We start from the raw sequence: 17,506 nt of genomic DNA, 5'->3' as shown, positions 1-17,506 counted from the left end.
GGTGATTGGGCCACATCCGGCCCACGGGCCTTAGTTTGCCTACCCATGGATAGACTAGAAGTGTGTGTACCCACGGCACTGTGGAAACTGCTGTGTTTCTCTTGCCTATATCAGACATGTGCTTCTTTCTTATCTGAGATGGGCCGTGACACGTATTATGTGTTCTCATTTTGTATTGTTGCAAACTGCCCTATGATCTTTGGATGAAAGGCCGTATACAAATTCAAATAATGACAACTACGATGATGATAAAGCCTTCAGTGGATTTGTTTGTTTATTTACAGTATTAATGGCATACCATATAACCAAAATGGTTCTCAAGGTGGTATACAGCACACAACTAACATTCAACTTAAATGAAATTGCTCGGCTTACGGGCAATAATTATGACGAACCTCATAGGGTCATTGTGATGATATTTATATAAGCACCTGGCAAGAGTGTTGTGTAATAAAAGATTGGATGATGTTAGGCAATTACCACACATAATCTATGGCATGGGGCTCCTGTTGAGGCATGTCTAAACTTAAAATTGATTTAAGTTTGATACTAGCTGAACTCAGGGGCAGAGGAAGGGAGGGGGGGCGGTATGCCCTGGGTGTCATCACTGAGGGGGGTGACATTCAGCGCGTCACCCACCCGCAATTCCCAAGCCTATCCTGAGCCGTCGGGTGGAGGGGTGGAGCTGCACCGCCTTGCCGGCGGCCTTCTCCTCTTCCCCCTTCATTTTGACAGTTCAGAGGAGGCTTTGGAGTCGGGGGCAGGTGCCGCGCCATTGCCTCCCACTCCCAGGCTGCCTCCTGGGGGAGGGAGAGCCTCCCCTGAGCTGTCAAAAGGAAGAGGGTAGGGAGGAAGGCTGCTGGCAAAGTGGCACAGCTCCCTCCCTCCCCACAGGAAGTGGACCACCATGGACAGCTCACTCCACCTCCCATGGGTGGCTCGCTCCACCTCCATGGGGGTCTAGCCCCCTGGGACACTCGCCCCACCCCCATGGCCCCCCAGGTGCACAACATGTGCACCGCTCCGGGTGCTGAAGCAGCTAGATCCTCCTACACAGAACTAGTTTCCAGTACAGAAGGGGCAGCTATTAAACCAGTTTAAGTTTGTAGTTCACATATACCCTTGGATCTGTTCTGTTTAGGATGAGATAAAACTTTCTGTTATGAAAACTCCAAAAATGATGAAAAAGGCAAAGAGTTCAAAATGCCCCCCCTCAAAAAAAATAAAGAAAAACTCTCAAATTTTATGCATTTAAATTTTCACATTTCCAATAAACTGCAGTGTCTGCTTCATAAAGTTTCCTTGGTTGTTTTAGTGATATAAAGGAGTGATACTCTCTGTATTACCTTTTATGCACATTTCTTTGTACCTAAGGATGTTTAATTCTTTTATAGATTTCTAGAGTTACGGGGCAGTGATTATATGGACCTTTGGTTGTTATAGGATTGAAATTTGCTGAAGAAATCCATGCTGCTCATAGGAGAGCTTTCTGAGTACAACGGAAGCAAAGGGGTACAATGTTTCTCTTCTGGAAAATATTTCAAAATGGGAAATTTGCTAGGGATTTCTGAATGTTTCATAACTGAGACATCTTGCTTGTGTTGAAATAACTGTACAGGCTTTTGATCCACTGGGCACCATCTAAAGTAATGGCTGCAGCCTCTGAAGATCTTCATAGCTTGGAGTTTCCTCTAGCTACATACCTGTTTCTTCATCCATCCAAAACAGGTTGAAGCACCTCACATAGATCTCAGTTGTTTTTGGCTAATAGCGCCTCCATCTTGCCTTGGATTAAGTTTTAGCTTGTTCCTTAATTGACTCTACATGCTGGTTAATCATTTCCATTGCTTCCTTGGGCTTGGATGATGTGAATGAGAGGTAGAGTTGTATGCCACCTTCATGCTGGTGACATCTCAGCCCAAACCTCTCAATGTTCTCATGGGGCATGGGAAACAAGATGGAATCTGGTGGAAAACAAGCTACAGGCTATGGGATTGGAAAGCTATCTCCCAGCACTGCCTTTTGGGTCCAACTTTCTGGGTGGGAATGGAACCACAGAACCGCAATAGCACATCTACCCATTCCATAAAATTATTGTGGTCCAAGGTAGTGAAAGCTGCTGGGACATTCCTCCATCCACCTTTCAGAGCAGGCCATCCCCCAGGGTGACCAAGGCACTATCTTATCCAAAACTAAGTCTAGAAAGAGACTGGAATTGATCAAAGTTATAAGTTTTATTCATAAAAACCTGGAACCCAGATGTAACCACCTGAGTAAGCTTTGGAAGATGATATAAGAATGATGGTTATTAAGATTATCAGGGTTCATATGAATGGATTGTATTTTTTTTAATTGGTTTTGCTACATCAAACATTTAAACAAACAAAGAAAACATACTTAACACATACACACAAAAAAAGAAATACATAAAAAAGAGAAATAATAATAAAGAAAACAAAAGAAAAAATATCTCTTAACATAAGACACCAACAAATTAACTTACATTAACTAAATAACACACAACACTGATTGACTTCCCTTCATCTCGGTTTCAGAATATATTATATGATTTTTTATCTGCAGTTTCTTTTCCTCAAATAACTCTTTACATCACAAGTGTTACGTCACACCTACTGTGATTTTTAGATTTTTTACCTCTGTTTCCATGTATGTCATAAATTTATTCCATTCTTTATTAAACTTTATGTCTATTTGGTTTCTTATTTTCAGTGTCATTTTTGCCAGTTCTAAATAATTAAATAGTTTGAATTGCCACTCATTTATAGTTGGGATTTTTTATGTCTTCCAATTCTGCGCTATTAGAGTTCTGGCAGCCACTGTTGCATACTGAAAGAGTGTTTGATCTGAATGGATTGTCTTTTTTTTTTTTATAAATCTGTTTATTGAGTTTTATACAAATCACCAAACGGTCATCTAAAACAGTAACGTAACATACATGAAAAAAGAAAGGAAGAGAGGAAGAACAGGAAAAGCAGAAAGAGAAGAAGAAAAAAGAAGACAAAGAGAGAGGAAGAAGGGAGAAAAAAAAAGAAGAGAAAAAAAAAGAAAAAAAAGAAAAAAGTATTACAAACATAGTGACTTCCAACCATCCCGGTTTGGGTTACAAAATCCTTATAGCTTACTCGCTAGTTGTATTACCAATAAAATTATTCAAACATTGCAGGTGTTAGATTCCATCCGCCGAGACATTCTTCACTCCGAAAATTGCTTCGACATAACCTAAAAAATTTCTCCAGTCATTTTTTAATTTGGTATTGTTTTGGTGCCTAATTCTTTGTGTCAATCTCGCTAGTTCTATGTATTGGAATAGTTTCGACTGCCACTCTTTAATTGTAGGGGTGTTAGGCGTTTTCCAATTCTGCGCCAATAAGATCCTGGCCGCAGCCATAGCATATTGAAAGAAGTTTTCATCTTCTTTTCTAATCTCATTTCCTACCATTCCTAAAAGGAACGCCTCCGGTATCTTAGGGAAGCTATATTTTAATATTTTCTTTAATTCATCATAGATTTGATCCCAGAATCCTTTCACCACCTCACAGGTCCACCACATATGGAAGAAGTTTCCCACCTTGTTCTTACATCTCCAGCAGGTGCTGTCTCCGGTTTTGTACATCTTCCCCAGCTTTGCCGGGGTGATGTACCAGCGATACATCATCTTCTCTAAATTTTCTCGGAGAGCAGCACATGCCGTGAACTTCATTCCGTTCTTCCATAATTTCTGCCACTTCTCCTGTTCCAAATTATGACCCAAATCTCTGGCCCATTTAACCATAACCCCTTTGATTACCTCGTCCTTAGTTTCCCAGGTTAACAGTTGCTTATACATTTTAGAGAGGAGTTTACTGTTAGATTCCAGTATTTCTACCTGGAATTTCGATTTTTTTTCACTCATCCCAGTTTTTTTATGTTCAAACCACAAGGCATTAATCTGGTGATATTGAAGCCAGCTAATTAGTTTTCCTTTTAGCTCATCATAGGGTCTGATCCTCCAGCCTCCTTCCCGTTTAACTAAAAGATCTTCGTAAGTCCATCTTCCCCCTTCTTGATTTGTATCTGAATGGATTGTCTTAATGTCAGGCCCCACCACAAGCTCTTTCAGACTGTGGGAGCCACTCTCTGTCTTTGAGACCCAATTATATATGCCCAGTCTTCCCAGTAAAACCAGCCATGATGCATTAATTCAAACACACAGGTAGTTAAATATACCCAGTGCTTTTTTGTGTGGATACTCACTGGGTATCACCTCTTTTTTTGCTGCCTTGGGCAGCCATTTTGTCTGGCACCCACAACACTTTTATCAAGATATGAGTACCAGAATACTATTCTCTGTGTGACTAAAAATACTTTGATTGTTTATACTAAATTATCCTAAAGCTTTGGCCTGCCTCCAGCTGAAAGGTTAAAATGCGGAGAGGTCCCCTGAAATCTGAAGGCAGTTCAGCCATCACATTCAACACCCTACCAGACTCAAGGGCAGATGGGCAGGTGGAGGAGCAAAAGCTTAACAGGATATGTTAATGTTAGTTGAATCACTGATTCTATAACTAATTTGTTTTGCCACCTTCAGTTTAATGCTGCTACAAATTAACACTTAAGAATCCCCTTTAAAAAGGAGAGAGGATATATAACCCTTACATTTCATAGTAAACACTATTTATTTATGTAGCGTGTTAGTGTGCAAGGCATTTTTACATGCTCCCACTCTGTCTTCTCAACAGCCCCATGAAACAGATCGATCCGTTTATGGCTAAAAGTCCTTGAAGTGATGACTTGCCAAGGGCTGCACTCTTACACCAAAACTCAACCCTAGATTGAGCCTCGATGGAACATACTCGAATCCAACCTAAACACGGATACTGTTGTAAATGTGTGTTATACAGAGACCTTTCTTTTAACTATCATTTATGTTGTGGCCATCTAAGAGCAGAAGAAGGTTTCCTAAACAGTGCTAAGAACGCCTTAGAATTCATGGAAGATTCTTGTTCTGCTTTGGCAAGGGCACAATTGTTCCATCTGTCCTGGAGGATTAGGCTACATTGGAACCTCAGCACAGGGCCAGGAATCTGGTTCCACACACAACCTCTCTCCTCCAGCTCCACTTCCATTGTGAGCACCCAAGGACACTAACTCAGTAAAGGGATATCCACTCTTCCTACCCTTATTGTCTACTGGCTTGAAGGGAATGCAGGGAACAGGCTATGGGAAGCAACGTGGAGGGGTTTGCAGCTATACTGCAGGCATCTCTTTGGCCAATGTGAGAACAGGAAGCTTGGGGAAGCCATTTTGTGATCATGGTACCTCCCATTCCAGAGAAGGCTTGGTTAAAGAGGAACATTTTTGCCCAGTCCCTAAAGGTGTATAATGAAGGTGTGTTCAGAGTAGTATGGCTGAGAGGGTGGCACTGTGGTCTAAACCACTGAGACTCTTCGGCTTGCCAATCAGAAGGTTGGCAGTTCAAATCCCCGCAATGGGATGAGCTCCCATTTCTCTGTCCCAGCTCCTGCCAACCTAGCAGTTTGAAAGCATGCCAGTGCAAGTAGATAAATAGGTACCACTGCAGCAGGAAGATAAATGGCATTCCCGTGTGCTCTGGCACTTGTAACGGTGTCTCATTGCACCAGAAGCGGTTTAGTCAGCTGGCTACATGAGCCGGAAAGCTGTGTACCGACAAACGCTGGCTGTCTTGGTCTGAAAGCGAGATGAGTGCTACACCCCATAGTCTCCTTTGACTGGACTTAACAATTCTTTACCTTTACCTTTACCTTATAATGAAGGCACCAGCGGAACCTCCCTGGGAGATCATTCCACAAGCGGGAGAGCCACTGCAGCAAAGGCCAGTTCTCGTGTTGCCATCCTCCAGACCTCTCATGGAGGAAGCACACGAAGAAGGTCCTCAGAAGATGATCTCAGGATCCAGGTAGGTTCATATGAATAGAGGTGGTCCTTGAGGTATTACAGTCTTGAGACATTTGGATGGGTCATCAGCCTGATCCATCAGGCTCTTCTTATGTTCTTACAGCATCTCTGAGAATGCTGGGCAGCAAGGGAAGGGGGGCTCTTATTGGATACCTCACCATTGCTCACTGTTAAAAGAAGAAGGCAAAGAAGTACAGCAGTGAACCATCTGTTACATTAAAAGAGTTTTGCTATTATCAGGCCAAAGACCGGTCCCGTCCAGTCTCCTGTTCTCACAGTGGCTAACTAGAAGCCTATGGGAAAACCTGAAGCAGGATCTGAGTGCAACAGCATTCTCCTGACTTTTGATTTCCAAGAATCAGTATTCATACTGCCTCTGATATTGAAAGCACTTGTTTTTTTCCCCCTGTAATTTTTTTTGTGTGTGGACTTGAATCCCAAACCTGTGTTGTGTATTCACTCCAGAGTATGGGGAAAATTGGAAGTTGACTGTGTTGTGGTTAGAGTATGGGAGTAGGAACCTAGTATGGTTCAGTGGTTAGAGTGTTGGACTAGGACCTAGGAGACCAAAGTCCAAATCATCCCTCATCCATGAAGTTCACTAGGTAACCTTGGGCCAGTTTCTGCCTCTTAGCTAACCTGCCTCAAAGAGTTGTTCCCAACACTCCAAGTGCCCCTATTTTCCAGGGTCTGTCCCAGATTTACAGAACCTATCCTGGATTCTGTATGTCTCACTTTTCCTCAGGATGTCCCTATTTTCATTGAAAAAATGTTGGAAGGTATGGAGTTATATGCCCCCCCCCCCCGAGCTATCTGAAGGCTGCTTTGTATAGAGAAGCTTTTCAATGTTTAGTGATGCTTCTATATATACTGGAAGCCACCCAGAGTGACTGGGGCAACCCAGATGGGTGGGGTATAAATAGGAAAATTATTATTATTAAGATAATGTTATGGAATAGGCTGTCCCTACTTTCATCGGGGGGGGGGCACGGGGGGCACGGGGGGCACTGTGGGTTAAACCACAGAGCCTAGGACTTGCCGATCAGAAGGTCGGCGGTTCGAATCCCCATGATGGGGTGAGCTCTCGTGCTCGGTCCCTGCTCCTGCCAACCTAGCTGTTTGAAAGCACGTCAAAGTGCAAGTAGATAAATAGGTACCGCTCTGGCGGGAAGGTAAACGGCGTTTCCGTGGGCTGCTCTGGTTCACCAGAAGTGGCTTAGTCATGCTGGCCACATGACCAGGAAGCTCTACACCAGCTCCCTCGGCTAATAAAGCGAGATGAGTGCCGCAACCCCAGAGTTGTCCACAACTGGACTTAACGGTCAGGGGTCCCTTTACCTTTACCTTACTTTCATCGGAAAAATGTTGGAGGGTATATTGTGGGAATTAAATGAGGAAGGAGAGAACCGTGAAGACCACCTCAACTTCAGCTATGCTGCATTGGCTCTCCACAGTTTACATTTCAGGTGAAATTCCTTTGGTAATTCCAGGGTGAACACAACAGCATTCACATAATAAAGTATGGTTTTCGCCTCAGCTGTCTGTTTCAACGGGCTATTGTTGTCTACTGCTATTTTTCACCATCAGTGATAGGAGCGTGCCTCCTCACATTACATTATCAGTTGGCAGAGTACCTGTTGAGGCCTTAGGATTTTGTTCAAAAGCTGGTGTGACCACTTTGAAATAGTTTGATACTAAAAGTCGGGGTCACCAAAAGAGACTCTAGAGGTTCCCACTCTGGGCCATCATTAGAGAAGCATCAGGCATGTGCAGTCACAAAGAAGTGTCTGTGTTGGAACTAGGCAGTGCTGTTCTCACAGAGATAAGATAAAGAGTTCAAATAGTGACCTTTCCTTCCAGAATCCTCTGTGAAAACTTGCCATTTCTAAATCCTGAGGCAGAGAAACTTGACACTGAGCTTTAGGAGGCCAGTAACATCCTAAGAAAACAAATCAGAGCAAAGCAGAATGTTGTTTCTCTCTGCTGATTCTAGGAGCAATACTGGTAGAAAATGCCAGGGTAGCTTTCAACCCTCGGTTTTCTTTGGAGGATAGTGCTGGGGGCATAGGCAACACAGAGAATCTCCTTGTACACATCAGACTGTTTCGCCATGTAGCCCAGGACTCTCCACTCTGAATGACAGCTTCTCTATAGGCTCTCAAGCAGGGTTCTTCCTCTCTGTCTTCATATTCTTTATTTCATGTTCCCACAACCCATCAGGAGGTTTCTTCCCTATAACTGGGCAACTTTCAGTCCTCATTTTCTTTAGTCAGTTGCAGAGATGTGTCCACTTCATTGAATTTCATTTAGACATCACCATGGGTTCAGCTGTTCTCCCAGACCCTCCAATTGTCCCTATTTCCCAGGGACAGTCCCAGATTTACAGAAGCCATATTGTTTTATGATATGATCCTAGAATGTCCCACTTTTCCTTAGGACACCCCTATTTTCTTTGCAGAAATGTTGGAGAGTATGGTAGGATGTCCCTATTTTCATTGGAGAAATTGGAGGGTATGGAGTTAAGTGACTCCTGAGCCATCTTGGCAACCCTGCATAGGGAAGATTTTAATGTTTTTTTATATATTGGAAGCTGCCCAGAGTTTCTGGGGCAACCCTGTCCAATGGGTGGGGTATAAATAGTAAAATTATTAGTATTGTAATTATGGAATGGGGGTCCCTATTTTCATTGGAGAAACGTTGAAGTGTATGTTCTCCTATGAGTCTGCTCCATGATCTTCTTCTGCAAGCCTGCCTACCTTCATAGATGCCCATGAGAGCAGACCTAATCAGCCTTACACTGATCCTTTCTTCCTGATTCTTCTCCATGTTGGTCCTTTATGTTGGTCATGGACCTTAAGGGAACACAGATGTCCTTAAGTGTTTTAGATCACTCGAGCTGTATATGATCTGAGTCAACCAGAAACGAATGTGGTTATGACTCTGTATATTGAGTTGTATCCACTGCTACTCCTACTCAGAGCAGACCCATTGAAATTAATGGACATGACTAACTTGGGTCCATTAATTTCAGTTAGTCTGCTATGAGTGTGACTTAGTGTGAATACAACCATTTGAACTATTTATAGAATATGGGTTTTTAGCCAACTCAGAGTAGACCTACTGAAATTAATAGGCCTAAATTAGTCATTAATTTCAATGGGTCTGCTCTGAGTAGGATTAGCATTGGCTGCAAGTCTATGTTTGTATTTCTTACCTACAGAGTAAACTTGCACATTTTTATATAGACTTTTTATTATATAGCTATAATTTTCAAACTAAGGCCTATAAAACCAGTGCTGTTTTCTTTTCTTGCTCTTTTTTTGCAATCTCAAAGACTTTGCAGCGTGGAATGCAGCTAAGTCCTAATTTTGAATGCACATGATAAGTTCCCCAGACAAGCGAGGCACAATACCCAGGAGGCAAATGATCTAGACGTGGAGTACTAAAATAATATTTTGCATTTTATTTTATTTTTTGCTTCAAGTAAACACTAAAGAAAAGCTGTTTAGTATTCCTCTGCATCTTAGAAAGTAATTGGGTATATTTTTTTTATATAAAAATGAAGTCCTTCTCTCTTTATACTTCCGTCTCTGCTCCATCTAGTCATGTTCTTGCCATTCCAAAACTATAAATATGTTGTGAATGATTATTGCTAATCACTTCACTACACTTTAATATGCAATGCAATTTACAAGTTTCTTCTCTCTCTTGCATCCATCACTATTTTCCTGAGAGATTGGCCACTGGTTTACAAATGGTATTTGGTTTACAAATGGTGAACAAAGAGTTGCACCATTTGAAGTTGTCCCATTATTGAAAGGACTTTCCCCTGTGCAATAGGATTTATATGTTGGAGCAGTCTGACACACAGCGGCCCACAGATAAACAAATACCTGGCCAATCTTATGCACTGGTGTGCCAAAGCTACTATTTTTGTTCTTGCTGTTGGGCAAGTGTCATGGCTACAGTGTGCCCTCCTCGTTCTTCCATAAGTGACAACTTAGTGCAGAGTTCTCTAGCACATAAACACATGCAGTTTGACATGGTGCCATCTTGTGGACCTGCAAGTATATCACAGAAAAGTTGCCTGGGGAAAAAGTTAGGAGGTAACTTTCATCTGAGATACATATAACGCCGCTGCAAATATCTGAAATTCCACACTTGTATGGAAAGTATAGACTCTTGGGCTGTGGAATTGCTTAGGTTTTTTTTTGTTAGGGAGTGTTGTTGCTGTTATTGATATTAATTTTGTATCTTTAATATGATTTATGTGGGAATTGTTCAGTTTGGTTGTGTACTTTTTGATATTTATTATTTCTGACTACTTTTGTTATGTTTAGAATTATGTGGTTTTTTCCATGTTGTAAACTGCCTTGAGCATGGTTTTAAGTTTTTTTTAACTATGGAATGGCACCATACAAATAAAATGATGTATGTATTTATGTGTGTACTCACTAAAATAAATAAGTCAAAAAAGAATCAGGGTTATGAATAATATTAATAGATTGCTGGTAAAAAGCGGTGCAATCAAGCAAACAGTAGTGCAAATAATCAATTTTGCATGCAGTGTGCAGCAACTATTCAATTATACTGCTTATTTCCTGCCCCCTAATTTTTATACTGCTTATTCCCTGCCCCCTAATTTTTACTGAATTTAAAAATAATTTCCTCTGATCTTCCTTGTGATGATTCCCAAGCACAGTATATCCATAAAAACATAGCATTAACACACAATAGCAAACTTCCAATGATCTAACGACAGCAATAAAACAAAAAAGTACTAAAAACATTTATCTCTGTTTGGGTCTCTGCTTTCAAGTGGGGGCGATGTAAAATAGCCATTGTGTAGACCATGTTCCGGCTCAAGGCAAAGCAGTTTCCTGGTGTTTTTGAAAGTGGGATGTTTGCCAATGTGTGCTTTCAAATGGGGAGCAATGGGTATTATTCTAGAAGGTTTTGTGGTAACCTAAGCAGTGCACAACATCCCAGGCCGTGGTTTTTTGAAGGTGGTTTTTGAGGAATAGCTAGAATGGTGTGTAATAACCTCATTAAGCAGAGAACAGAGAAAGAGCCTAGTCAAGTGTATGATGTTTCACAAGGAAAATGTACGCTGCTGATTTGGATTCAGGTCCAATTTGGGAAATGAAATTGTCACAGAACCTCTAAACAGTTTTCTGTGCTATCAACCATGTTGTCCGTCTATATCACCTGGCAAAGCTGGAAGTGAAGGTAAAGGGACCCTTCCTGTCCTGAAGGATGCAAAACATGGTGCTGAGGGAACAGCAGTTTGACCCATGGCAGCTTGACTCCTATGCTATTGGACATGAAGCTGATGAGAGAGGTTCTGTAGAAAGGTATTACTGATTCTCCAAAGTTCCAACTCTCCTTCTCCTGAGACCCCAGTAAGGTGACAACGTCCGTGCAGGTAGCTGAAGGCAATGATGTATCAGATCTACTTAGATGACCAACAGCAGCTCAACCCAGAAAAGGCAGATATTAATGGTGGGCAACTGGATCCTCTCCAGGCAAGTGTGGTAGCTCTATCCTGCCCCCTCCACTGCAATTCCTGTCAGCTTCCAGTTTGTGGAAGGATGAAGTCTGAAGAAGGGAACCTCCTGTGCTTGCGAAGGCTCCTTGTGCATTTTAGAACCCTGGCTTCCAAATTGTAAAACATGTGGTGAGCGTTTGTGAGTACACAACATCTTCCTACCACTTTTGGTTTTCATCTTCTATGGTTTGGGAGTCAATGGGAGTGGATGAGAGGCAGGGCTCATTGCAACACCTGAAGAGGGCATAAGTTGATTTCAGATTAGGTGGTCATTCTGTTCTGAATTGGTGACTCTCAGAAATGGCCCAGTATTTAGGGGCATGTTAACTTTTACACTCTGTTGACCTGCATACTCATTCTGATGTAGAGAACGATTGTTATTGTCATTCTGTGTGGGTGGGCAGGAATGAAATGGAATGGCTGTGCCACTGATCCCACTGATTATTGCTCTCTTTTTCCAGATAGACCATTGAATAAGCAATGTTTCCTAAATAAATAAATAAATAAAAGCACTTTGGGATTTTTCTGCCAATTAAAACAGACGTCAGACTGGTTTTTTATCCACATGACCCCATTCAGTCTTAAATGTCAAGCTGGTTCCAGGATTCCTACAAAGGAACCATACAGTATACAAAAGCCTCACACTTGCTATTCTCTGAATTCACACTTGAGACACAACTCCCCATGGATGATCATATTTTTTCCCCCTGTTTATTGCAGGAGAACAAATGCCCTGAAATTTCTAGTTTTGATTCTATAACTGTTTCTTTTTACGACTCAGAAATATAGTGAATGCTAAAACTGTGCGGCAGCAAGAAGAGCATATCCCCATCTCTGAGTTTCTTCTAAAAGAGAAATATTTCATCCCTCATTTTTCATCTTCTAAAATGACCTTCCACAGAAAGAGCTATAATCATATCCCTGTGTAAAGTGTGGAAGCTTACATATCTGATATCACAATTCAATGAGATTTGTACTTCATTCACATATACAGTGACACAATATTGGGCTTCTCCTCATAGGGAAAGACTTGGTCTGCAATCTAACACAATGGGTACCCAAATCCTCTCAAATAGTTTTTTAAAAAATAAATAAATCTGTATTTATTTCTCCCCAAATACTTTTTAACACTGCAATTCTTTATATATCTACTCAGAAGTATTCCCCATTGCATTCAATGTGGCTTCCTCCCAAGTATGTGGATATAATATCGCAGCCTAAAGGTGTATTTTATCTCAAAATGTGGATTTAAATGTGTATCAATGGCTAATTGTTACAACCATTTGCTGGAAATCACAAGAGAGAAGAACATGATTGAACTCATTTTCTGCTTGCCCGATTCCCATAGGCACATGGCTAGCCACTGTGAGAACAGAATATGCATCTCAAAATATATATTTAAAAGTTCAGCTTCCAAGAACCCCATTGGTACAAAATCTGGTAGAGACCTATACAGTCTTACCTTGGTTTTCAAAATGCTTAGTTCTTGAACATTTTGGCTCCCAAACGCCACAAACTCGGAAGTGACTGTTCCGGTTTGTGAACTATTTTTGGAAGTGGAACATCCAATGGGGCTTCTGCGGCTTCCGATTTGCTGCAGGAGCTTCCTGCAGCCGATCAGAAGCCATGCTTTGGTTTCCGAATGTTTTGGAAGCCAAACGGATTTCTGGAACAGATTTCATTCAGCTTCCAAGATACGACTCTACTCTGATCGGCACATTAGTCCAGGAAGCATGGATCAAGTCACTGATACCAACTGGCTTACACATTCTTAATTTTGCTTTGGGATTGAAGTCCACATGACAGTTGGTTTGTGAACAATGTGAACAATGTGAACAATGGTAAAAACAAACAAACCCTCAACCACCATATATATATATATATATATATGCTTTCGTAGATTTTCACGGGTACAGGAATGCAGGTTTTGGTGTCCTCGGGTGTATATATATATATATATATATATATATGCAGGTTTTGGTGTCCTCGGGTGTCTTCCCGTGTAAAAGTTGGGGTGTCTAGGCGACGTTTCGACGAGGTCTCACTCGTCATCTTCAGGCTGGTGCTTTCGGCTTCTTGTTACTGGAACAGAGCGGGATCTCAATGTTTGAGTTCCTATAAATACTGTAGAGGGGGTGTGGTGTCTAGCCTCCAATGTTCTGGGCAGAGAGGAAGTTCCCAGGCTAGTGTGCCTTTTCTTCTTTTGTTCCTTAATTACTTGAGAGATACCTTGAGTGATTTCTTGAGTGATATCCTGAGTACCACTTAGGTGGGTCATTAGGTGTGGATTAGTTGCTAAAGTCTTTGTGTCTTGACCTCTTGAACTTTGTGAAGAGTTTTCCTGAGAAGATGGCTGTATTGCACTTAGTTGTGCTTTGGCTTGGCTTCGTGTATAGGGGCGAGCTGTGGTTTTGTGGCTTGTGTCAGCCAGATCTGTGTAGGGATTGCAGGGGGGTGCAGCATCCGGAGGTGCCACCATGGATTGGCTACTGGATGGTGTCAGTAATTCATCTGTGGAGAGGGTCTGGGTTTGGGTCTGGTGTGGTTGATTGGTGTTGGCGTTCTGTGTGCCTCTGGATCTGGTGTCAGTTTTTGTGGGGAGGGCTAATTTCCAGATGTCTGGCAAGCGGGATGTGTCGTCACGCTTGTTCATGTTGTGAGGGTGTTTCTCTATCTCGATGGCTTCCATGATTATTCTCTTGTGGTGATGTTCCGTGTTAAAGAGCAATTTGGAATCTGCAAAATTAATTTCGTGTCCTGTTTCTTTCATGTGTTGGAAAAGAGAGGAAGTTTTTTCTTCTTTTTTGACGGCATTCTTGTGTTCTGCGATACGTGCATTTATTCGTCTGTTTGTTTGTCCAATGTACGTGGCTGGGCAGACTTTGCAGGGTATTTCATAGATCCCTTGGTTTTCCAACTGGATTTTATCCTTGGGGTTTCTGAGGATATTGGCTATTTTTTGGTTGGTGCAAAAGGCTGTTTTGATATTGTGTTTATGGAGGATTTTGCTAATTTTATCTGTAGTGCCCTTGATATAAGGAAGGAGGGCCATGCCATTGTTTTCTTCTGTGTCTTGGTTTTTGGGGGGTGTTTCCTTTTGGATTAGCTTCGTAATCCTGTTTTGCTGGTATCCATTGGCAATTAACACATTTGAGAGATTCTGTAACTCAGTTGTCAAGTGGTCTTTGTCAGCCAGGCGTTTGGTTCTGGAGATGAGAGTCTTGGCTACGGAGTTTATTTGTGCAGGGTGGTGGTGTGATTGTGCATGTAAGTAGCGGTTGGTGTGTGTTTTTTTCTGGTAGATAGTGTGTCCTAGGGAGCCATCAGGTTTTTTGTAGATTAGGACGTCAAGGAAGGGAAGTTGGTTGTTGGCTTCTATTTCCATAGTGAATTGTATTTTGGGGTGTAAGTTGTTGAGATGTGTGAGGAAGCTATCCAGTTTTTCCTTCCCGTGTGGCCAAATTACAAAGGTGTCGTCAACATATCTGAGCCAAAGTTTGGGTTTGTGTTCTGACTTGTCTAAAGCATTGGTTTCAAAGTGTTCCATGTACAGGTTTGCGATGACCGGTGAGAGGGGTGATCCCATAGGTGCTCCTTCTATCTGTTTGTATCTTTGTCCATTGTGGATGAAGTACGTGTTGGTTAGGCAGTGGTTGGTCAGGTCCAAGATGTATTCGGGGGGATTGTATTTGTTTTGAATAGCTGTCAAGGCTTCATTAATGGGCACTTGTGTGAAGAGAGATACAACATCGAAGCTCACAAGTAGGTCATTAGGATGTAGGTTTTGCTTCTTTATTGTTTCTATGAACTGGAAGGAGTTTGGTACGTGTGAAGAGATGGATTCTGCATAGGGCTGAAGTTGCTTGGCGAGAAATTTAGCGAGATTTTGTAGAGGTGAGCCTATGGAGCTGACTATTGGTCTGAGTGGTGTTCCTTCTTTGTGTATCTTGGGGAGGCCGTAGAGTTTGGGGCATCTGGATGATTTTTCTCTGGGGATGATTCTTAGCTGGATTTCTTCACTGATAGGAGAGGCTTTTATTTTGGATTTGGTGGTTTTTTCCAGATAGGTGGTGGGATCTGTTTTTATAGGTTTGTAGGCAGGATCTTGGAGTAGCTTTGATAGTTTTGCTTGGTAGTCCGATGTGTTCATCACCACTGTGGCATTACCTTTGTCTGCTGGGAGAATGATTATGTTGGACACACTATCTACCAGAAAAAAACACACACCAACCGCTACTTACATGCACAATCACACCACCACCCTGCACAAATAAACTCCGTAGCCAAGACTCTCATCTCCAGAACCAAACGCCTGGCTGACAAAGACCACTTGACAACTGAGTTACAGAATCTCTCAAATGTGTTAATTGCCAATGGATACCAGCAAAACAGGATTACGAAGCTAATCCAAAAGGAAACACCCCCCAAAAACCAAGACACAGAAGAAAACAATGGCATGGCCCTCCTTCCTTATATCAAGGGCACTACAGATAAAATTAGCAAAATCCTCCATAAACACAATATCAAAACAGCCTTTTGCACCAACCAAAAAATAGCCAATATCCTCAGAAACCCCAAGGATAAAATCCAGTTGGAAAACCAAGGGATCTATGAAATACCCTGCAAAGTCTGCCCAGCCACGTACATTGGACAAACAAACAGACGAATAAATGCACGTATCGCAGAACACAAGAATGCCGTCAAAAAAGAAGAAAAAACTTCCTCTCTTTTCCAACACATGAAAGAAACAGGACACGAAATTAATTTTGCAGATTCCAAATTGCTCTTTAACACGGAACATCACCACAAGAGAATAATCATGGAAGCCATCGAGATAGAGAAACACCCTCACAACATGAACAAGCGTGACGACACATCCCGCTTGCCAGACATCTGGAAATTAGCCCTCCCCACAAAAACTGACACCAGATCCAGAGGCACACAGAACGCCAACACCAATCAACCACACCAGACCCAAACCCAGACCCTCTCCACAGATGAATTACTGACACCATCCAGTAGCCAATCCATGGTGGCACCTCCGGATGCTGCACCCCCCTGCAATCCCTACACAGATCTGGCTGACACAAGCCACAAAACCACAGCTCGCCCCTATACACGAAGCCAAGCCAAAGCACAACTAAGTGCAATACAGCCATCTTCTCAGGAAAACTCTTCACAAAGTTCAAGAGGTCAAGACACAAAGACTTTAGCAACTAATCCACACCTAATGACCCACCTAAGTGGTACTCAGGATATCACTCAAGAAATCACTCAAGGTATCTCTCAAGTAATTAAGGAACAAAAGAAGAAAAGGCACACTAGCCTGGGAACTTCCTCTCTGCCCAGAACATTGGAGGCTAGACACCACACCCCCTCTACAGTATTTATAGGAACTCAAACATTGAGATCCCGCTCTGTTCCAGTAACAAGAAGCCGAAAGCACCAGCCTGAAGATGACGAGTGAGACCTCGTCGAAACGTCGCCTAGACACCCCAACTTTTACACGGGAAGACACCCGAGGACACCAAAACCTGCATTCCTGTACCCGTGAAAATCTACGAAAGCAAATATATATTAATATTAATATATTTTAATATATATTAAAAAACCTGGTATCCGAAAGATGGATCCTTTCCTTCTTATTCTTGAATATCACCTTGCTGCAAGCAACCAGGCTCCATACATATAATTTGCCAGCTCTGTGTGAGTACGACAACTACCGTGTATTTAAATGTATGCTTCTGGATTACAGTCTGTGGATTCTTCAAATATCAGTTCCTTACTGGCAGACTCAGAGTCCCTTTTTCAGCCCTGGAAGTTGACTCTGTCTTCTCAAATTATATAGTGTTTTCCTAGAAACCTGATAGTTTCTGGTCAGAAGAGCGTTAAAAGTTGGCAATTACATAGCAGTGTTGGTTTAGTCAGGTAAAGTCAAATTACCAACTCCTAGTTCTAAAGGGATGAAGCATTCCCCGAAGCAGCTTTCATTGACAATATTAAATGTCATCATTTTCACAC

The 17,506-nt window shown here is 42.0% G+C and overlaps 1 protein-coding gene across 1 annotated transcript; it reads right to left on the bottom strand.

Moving 5' to 3' along the window:
• Positions 1 to 8,719: 8,719 nt before the first annotated feature.
• On the bottom strand, positions 8,720 to 17,020 carry LOC310849406 (uncharacterized protein; the record flags this gene model as incomplete). The annotated part of the gene is made up of 3 exons (XM_083749566.1): positions 16,916 to 17,020; positions 14,404 to 15,640; positions 8,720 to 8,789 (listed from the first exon to the last, which is right to left on the bottom strand). Exons 2-3 carry the CDS (start codon positions 15,633 to 15,635, stop codon positions 8,720 to 8,722), a joined length of 1,302 nt encoding a protein of 433 aa, XP_083605692.1. The 5' UTR covers positions 15,636 to 15,640; positions 16,916 to 17,020.
• Positions 17,021 to 17,506: the final 486 nt, after the last annotated feature.

Source organism: Podarcis gaigeae (genome assembly GCF_964106915.1).
Source record: "Podarcis gaigeae genome assembly, chromosome: 7".
Taxonomy (NCBI): Eukaryota; Metazoa; Chordata; class Lepidosauria; order Squamata; family Lacertidae; genus Podarcis; species Podarcis gaigeae.
This window is presented reverse-complemented; position numbering and strand designations above follow the sequence as displayed.